At 54.4% G+C, this 7,944-nt stretch overlaps 1 protein-coding gene across 1 annotated transcript; it reads right to left on the bottom strand.

The window, feature by feature from the left end:
• Positions 1 to 2,485: 2,485 nt before the first annotated feature.
• Positions 2,486 to 6,380, bottom strand: LOC121495147 (histone H1.8-like). The gene is given in 5 exon segments (XM_041762423.1): positions 2,486 to 2,731; positions 3,061 to 3,122; positions 3,908 to 4,271; positions 6,056 to 6,238; positions 6,240 to 6,380. Coding segments are annotated over 5 exon segments (996 nt in total).
• Positions 6,381 to 7,944: the final 1,564 nt, after the last annotated feature.

Raw genomic sequence — 7,944 nt, 5'->3', positions numbered from 1 at the left:
CTAGTTCATTCCTACCTTCTCTGCCCCTCCCTGGCTCAGCTGTCACCCCTCGACTGGACACCCTCTCAGCAACCTACTGCCCAAGCGGAGCCCTCACCCCAGGAAACCGTCACCATGAAGTCACCATGCTGTGCATGCCCCAAACTATAGACTCATCCTCGACCTCTTTCTCAATCCAACACTTCAGCAAATCCCATCCCCCCTGCTTAAACTTCTACCCAGAACCCACCACTTCTTCAGCCCTCCCTCCACAGCCAGCTTTCCTCACGAGGACCGCCACCGAAGCCCGTGTCCCCTGCAGTCACCCTGCTGCTCACTGTCCTCTGATGGCTCCTGCTCGCAACTACAGTGAAACCCAGAGTTCTTCCCCTGGCTCCCAAGGCCCTTCCTGATCTAGCCACGGCCTACCTACCCCACAGTCCTTGTCCTGCTCTAGCTACTGCTGCGTAACAAACCACCGCAATCCTCAGTTGTTTATTTAAAGATTTTATTTATTCATGAGAGACACACACACACAGAGAGAGGCAGAGACACAGGCAGAGGGAGAAGCAGACTCCCTGTGGGAAGCCTGATGTGGGACTGGATCCTGGGTCTCCAGGATCAGGCCCTAGGCCGAAGGCGGTGCTGAACCATGAGCCCCTGAGCCACCTGGGCTGCCCCTCCTCAGTCATTTAAAACAACAGCATTCATTTACAGTAGTCGCCCTGCCCTCTCCACTGGGGATACATTCCAAGACGCCCAGTGGATGCCCAAAACTGCAAACAGTGTGAACCCTATGGATGCTCTATCTTTTCATAGACACACATACCCACAACAAAGTTTAATTTATGAATTAAGCGCAGTAAGAGGTCGACAGGTAGTACTAATATATAGTAGATTGTTATAATTGCTCTAATAAGAATTCTGTGACTGTGGTCTCTCTCTCTCCCTCTCAAAACAACTTACTGTACTATACTCCTTCTGTGATGGGAGAGGATAAAAGGTCTAAGTGAGGAGATGCAGTGAGGGGAGGGACACAGACATTGTGACATAACATCAGACTGTTATCAACTTTTCTGATGACGCATCAGAAAGAGGATCACCAGCTTCCAGAGCACGCTTGACCTCAGCGTGAAACCTCGCACAGTGAAACCATGGATATGGGGGCACTACTGGATGTTGCTGTGCATCTGCAATTAGGACAGGATTCGGCAGGGAAGGCCTGTCCCAGTTCCACATGTGTCAGCTGAGGCAGCTCAACTGCAGCTAGAAGTTGTGATTCAGAGGTGGCCCACTCCTCTGGCTGGGGCTGCAAATCAGGGTGCCTCTGTTCCCTTCCACCGGCTGCTTGGGCTTTCCCACAGCATGGTGGTAGAGTTCTAAGAGCAAGCGTCAAAGCAGAAACAAAAATAAGTAGTACACACAGGGAGTAGAAGCTGCTAGTCTCCCAAGGTCTGGGCCCAGAAACTGTCTTAATGTCCTTTCCTCTGTATTCTACTGTTCAAGCAATCACAGAGCCCAGATTTAAGGGACAGGGACCTAGACTCCACCTCTCCATGGGAAGAGGATCACAGAGGTTTTTTTTTTTTTTTTAATTTTTATTTATTTATGATAGTCACAGAGAGATAGAGAGAGAGGCAGAGACACAGGCAGAGGGAGAAGCAGGCTCCATTCACCGGGAGCCCGACATGGGATTCGATCCCAGGTCTCCAGGATCGTGCCCTGGGCCAAAGGCAGGCGCCAAACCGCTGCGCCACCCAGGGATCCCGATCACAGAGGTTTTTAAAGCACCCTGCACTTCATCTCCCATTACTGTCCCCCCTCATTGGACTTTAGCCACATGGGCCTTCCCTGAGGCACTTTGAACCTGTCAAGCATGTTCCCACCACAGGGCCTTTGCACTTTCTCCTCTTTCTGTTGCTTACAGCAGGGCCTCAGTCAGTAACTATTGTTGAAAAGTCCTCTCTGTAGCCAGAGGGCTCTTTCTAAACACACACCACGTTAGGCTCTCTTCCATGCCTATAACCCTCCATGCCCCCCAATTGTCTACCTTCCCTTGACCACACCATCACTCACTCTTCTCCCTACCCCATGCTCCTCTCAGAGCCACAAACCCCCTCCTTCCACCACATTGTCCAGCCCCACCTCACATGCTGGGTCCTCTGCCTCATCCATCTCCTGCTCATCCTTTAAGACCAAAAGCCACCTCCTCCAGGAAGCAGTCCCAGATCTCAGGCTGGGTTTAACACCCCTCCCATACCTTCACAGGCCCCTCCATACCTTGGACCCCTGCACCAGCCCTTTATGTTGTACAACCTGTCTCACCCAGGGTAGGAGTTCCTATCTGGGCCCAAACCAAAGACGGTAAAAATCAGCCTCCACCCACACCAATTTGTGAGGGGGAAAAAAAGCCTTTATTGATAAATAGTTTACAATGAAATAAATAGAGTGACAGTTTGTTGGGGAATAAAAACTCAGGCAGAACCTCAGTGTCTCCATCCCAGCTCTAGCTCTCAGTCTCTGTCTTCCTACTGGCCAGTTTGGATGAGGAGGACTTGGTGGGCATGCCAGCCTTCCTAGGGCCCCTGGGGGCCTCTGTCTTCCTGGCCAGGTGTTCAGGCAGCGTCTTAGACCTGCCACCATTCGGAGGAGCAGCAGCCTTGGCTTTAGGTCCCTCCTTGGCCGCATGGGCAACGACTTCTTTAGGGGCACGGTTTTCCTTCTTGGCTGGAGAAGCAGCACCATTCGTGCCCTATAAGAAAGCAAACCAGGAACAAGAAGACAGAGTGGGGCAGGATTGGGCACATAGCGTGGAGCTCACAAGAAAAGGGCTGAAATCCCAGTGGGCTCCAAGAGGGTGGAAGTCTGGGTGACTTTGGACAAGAGACCCCATCTCTTACGTGTGAAATGAGGGTGATGATCCTCAGAGCATCGGAGGGCCAGACAGAGGTGAACTGTGCTTTGTACAAAAGCAAATTACCCCCTTCTCCATGGAACCTTCCAGGGGCCGGGTGTGCGACACCCGAGCTCGCGCCTGCTCAGCAGGGAGACCCAGACCAGGGGAGTCACACAGACACCCACCTTGGGGATGGTGGATTTTGAATTCTGACTCCCAGCTTTTGTTTTCCTGTGGGTCTCACCACCTGTCAGAGGGCAGGGAGAGCATGTGGGAAGGAGCCCTTTCAGGAGGAGCCGCTGGCCGCCGGGAAGGGAGGACCAGGGCTCCTCACTCTGACACTTATGGGCTCTGCAGCCTGGGGCAAGTCGGTCAAGCCCCTCTTAGCCTGGGTGCCCTGATCTGCAAACTGCGGGCAACAGCATCTCTCTCATGGGATGGTTGGGGGATTAACTGGACTGAGGAAGACCATCTCTCACCCTGAGCAAGACACCAGGCAGGCTCTGTGTTCACCTGCACCAAAGACCCCTAACTCAGTTTATTAGTCTCTAGTCTTCTGCCTGTCTTCCACATAGCAGCTGTGATACATTTTAAAATATACCCTGTACCCTAGGCTGTTCCCTGTTCGAAGACCTTCCATGGCTCCTCATTGTCCTCCAGATACATTCCAGGCTCCCAGCTGCCCTTCACAGGCTCCCCTATTTCCCACACTGCACACAGAACTATCTGCACTTCTGTGCATGCCTCTGGGCAAAGCTTTGCACCCTGGGACACCTCCTCCAGGAAGCTTCTCCTGACTTCTCTCAGATGAGTCAGGCTCCTTCTCTCTCTAGGCTCCCCCTTCCCTAAACCTACCCTCCCACATCTACCATGAGTTCCCCTACTCTCCAGGTCAAGCCAAGCATTCAGGCACACTTGCTAGATAAGGAACCTCCACTGGAGAGCAGGCCCCTCCCACCCTCCCACCTCATATGCAGTGGCTGCCGCAAACCCCTGTCCCCAGCGCTCCTCTCACCCCACTCACACACCTACCTTGGCTATTCCTCCTGCCTTTGACCTTTGACTTCCCACTGGGCCCCGTGGCCCTGGGAAGGGCCTGCGTGGCCTTGTCTGGCTGTTGGGAGACCTTCCTGGCCTCACTCACTCTTGCCTCTTGGTTTTTGGTCTGGCTGCCTTTCTTGGGAGCCTTCTCCTTGGCTGTACCTGGTTTGGGAGGAGCAGTCCTCGCCTCTCCTGGCTTCCTGGGTCCCCTTTTCACCTTGTCTGGATTGGGAGGGTCCTTCTTTGCCTCCTTTGGCTTCTTGGGGACCTCCTCCTTGCCCTCACCGGGTCTCCTCGGAGCAGTCATGGTGGAGGTCCTCCTGGGTTGAACTTTCCTTTTATGCTTGGGAACCAACTGGTGGAATAGAGAGAAGTTCTCAGTGTCTCATACCCCAGGACCCTACACGAGGCTCAGAGAGGAAGGCTTTGTTCCAAAAGAGGAGGCAAAGTCGGGGGGGGGCGGCAGATGCATGACCACTTCCTAAATGCCTGATGCCGAAGACACATTCTGTCCTTGTATTGCTCTTCAAGGGAGGGGTGTTGCTCCTAAATAGGAGCAGAGTGGAGGGGAACCCGAGTCTCCTAGACACACCCTAGGTTCTCTTATGTACAGGCACACCTCCTCCGCCCCACTCTAGCCCTGTGTCTAGAAGTCTCAAAGCCAGGCTCCTGGGAATAAACTGCACAGCACACACTGAGTCCTGACCCCAGTCCTCCGAGATGCTCATCTCTGAATCTCTTTTGACCTCTCACCCCATACCTCTTCCCATTCATTGTGGCTCTGACGCCCCCTCCTTCTCCCACCTAGGCCCTGCCCCCACCTCATGCCTCACACCTCCATAACTCCCTACATCTCCCTTTTGCCTCTCGGGTGGACCTTCCAAGTCAGATAGCTCAGAGTTCACAACTTTGCAACTCGGCCAAGTGTTCTCTTCTCCCACTAGCCTCAGTCTTCCCATCTTTACAATAGGGCCATCAGGGAGTGGGTGAGAGGCAGGGCAATTCGAGAGCCCCGGGCAAACAAGTGGTCTCTGTCCTGCTAGAGCCCACCTCTAATGATGTTGCTCCCTCTGCCCCCAAAATCTCATGGCTTCCTATTACCATCAAGACCAGAAACCACCCCTGCTCCTAGCACACATGTGCACACGCGTGTGTGCACACGTGCACGCGCATGCACACACACACACACTCTCTTAGCTCCATGACACTCCAGGCTTCTTCCCTGTCTCCCCTCCCTTCAGCCCTCTTTCCTGGCTGGCTCTCAGGCCCTAGAGCCTAACCCAGCCATGAGCACCCCCAGTGTCTACCTCCTCAACTCTCCTTGACCCCACCCTGTGCGTCTGGCCTTGCCATAGCTATGTCCAGCTCTGGCCCTTGCCTGGGAGTTCTACGAGGACGGAGCTGTCCTCAGCTACCTGGTTACCATGGGGACTGGAACATGGCAGTTGAGAAAGTTCCACAGTGTTCTACGGTTACTGTAAGAGCAACTGCCACATGCCAGGGCACAGCAATGCCAAGACAGACCCCATGTCTGGGTCCCTGAGATTTCCCTGGTGGCAGCTGGCAGTCACAATGCTGGGGTTCAATTTTGTGCCCAATCTGCCCTCAGCTCTAGGTGGCCCTGAATGCCTGCCTCCCTTCTGGGACCCTCCCCTTGGAAAGGGGAGGATGTTGTGGCTCTGGGAGGTGCCAGCCCTGGTTTGGAGACCCGGGGTTTGGAGCCAGAGGGCACGAGGTGCAAACCCAACTGTGACCTTCTAGACCTCCTGGTTGGGTGTGCCTTGTCCGTTGTGAAGAGTTCCAGGGAGCTGCTGTGGGTACTCGGGACCCAGAAGTGAGCACAATGGACACAGTCCCTGGTCACTGAATGCACGTGACAGGGATGAAAGTGGGCACAGCAGGGAAACTGGGCCCCTGCAGGGTCTCAGGCAAGGCACACCACTAAGCTCCCTGGAGGAGAGGGCATCTCCAAGAAGACACAAGGAAGACAGGGAGAGAAGGTGGGGAAAGAAAAGCCTCTCGGCAGGGGGCCAGCACCCAGGGCCCGGGGAGGAGTCGGGAGGGAGGTTCCCACTCTGGGGCCCAGTCTCTCCCGCCCTGGCCTCCCCCAGCCCCACTGTCCAGCCCAAGCAGGCTCACTTTGAAGCTGCCGGTGGCCCCCTTGGCCTTGGAGTTGGTGGGCCTGACAAGGAGGCCGCGGTGCATGCCAGTGGCCAGGGCCTGCTTCAGCAGGTACTTGAGCCGGATGACATCCACCGTCGGGTACTTCTGCAGGATGTAAACCTTGATGGCGGCCACCGAGGTGCCCCGGCGCTGCTCTCCCCGCCTGCAGCGCCTCCAGAACCATGCGCAGCACGGGCGGGTGACGGCGCCCCACTCTGACAACGCCACGGCTCGGGCCTGTGGATGGACGCAGCGTCACCCGGAGCCCAGGCAGCCCTCGGGCCCCATCAACAACAGACATGCCTGGCAAAGCACCTGCTGGGCACCGGGGCTGGGGGGCAGCAGGTCTGGGGGATCGAGCCCACCCCAGGTGGGCACCACTGCCCGCCGGCCTGGAGCAGCCCGAGGGGAGGACAGCCCGCTGTCGGCCGCGGTCCCCAGCGAGGGTTTAGGGCTGGGGACACACCAGGGGCTCCATAAAGATTCACTGAAAGAATTAAATGGTCCTTTTAGAAAACAAAATAAATCAGGCCAGTTGTCTAAATCTAACTACCGTAGTTTACAGGAAAACCAGGGGCTGGCGAGAGGGCCATGGGGAGGAAATAAGCAAAATCCAGACTGTGAGGAGCGCTCCAGGACACACAGCCCAGCTTCTTCTACAAATAAACAAGGAGGAAAAGAAAAAGTGGGAAGGGGCCCTACGGATGAAAGAGACTGCAGAGCCCTTTCAACCAGATGCAACGTGGAATCCTTGGCTCAAACTCAGAACAGGACTTCTACCAACTAGTGGTGGTGTGGGTGTGTGTGTGTGGGGGGGGGGCAACCAGATAAATGTGAATGTTGGAAATATTTGGTGATATTAAGGATGATATTTTTTCAGGTTTGCTGATGGTATGGTAGTTATTTGCAAGAGGCTCTTATCTTTTATTTTTTTTTTATTTTTTTTTTTTTTTTAATTTTTATTTATTTATGATAGTCACAGAGAGATAGAGAGAGAGGCAGAGACACAGGCAGAGGGAGAAGCAGGCTCCATTCACCGGGAGCCCGACATGGGATTCGATCCCAGGTCTCCAGGATCGTGCCCTGGGCCAAAGGCAGGCGCCAAACCGCTGCGCCACCCAGGGATCCCGATCACAGAGGTTTTTAAAGCACCCTGCACTTCATCTCCATTACTGTCCCCCCTCATTGGACTTTAGCCACATGGGCCTTCCCTGAGGCACTTTGAACTGTCAAGCATGTTCCCACCACAGGGCCTTTGCACTTTCTCCTCTTTCTGTTGCTTACAGCAGGGCCTCAGTCAGTAACTATTGTTGAAAAGTCCTCTCTGTAGCCAGAGGGCTCTTTCTAAACACACACCACGTTAGGCTCTCTTCCATGCCTATAACCCTCCATGCCCCCCAATTGTCTACCTTCCCTTGACCACACCATCACTCACTCTTCTCCCTACCCCATGCTCCTCTCAGAGCCACAAACCCCCTCCTTCCACCACATTGTCCAGCCCCACCTCACATGCTGGGTCCTCTGCCTCATCCATCTCCTGCTCATCCTTTAAGACCAAAAGCCACCTCCTCCAGGAAGCAGTCCCAGATCTCAGGCTGGGTTTAACACCCCTCCCATACCTTCACAGGCCCCTCCATACCTTGGACCCCTGCACCAGCCCTTTATGTTGTACAACCTGTCTCACCCAGGGTAGGAGTTCCTATCTGGGCCCAAACCAAAGACGGTAAAAATCAGCCTCCACCCACACCAATTTGTGAGGGGGAAAAAAAGCCTTTATTGATAAATAGTTTACAATGAAATAAATAGAGTGACAGTTTGTTGGGGAATAAAAACTCAGGCAGAACCTCAGTGTCTCCATCCCAGCT

Source organism: Vulpes lagopus, chromosome 7 (assembly GCF_018345385.1).
Source record: "Vulpes lagopus strain Blue_001 chromosome 7, ASM1834538v1, whole genome shotgun sequence".
NCBI lineage: Eukaryota > Metazoa > Chordata > Mammalia > Carnivora > Canidae > Vulpes > Vulpes lagopus.
This window is presented reverse-complemented; position numbering and strand designations above follow the sequence as displayed.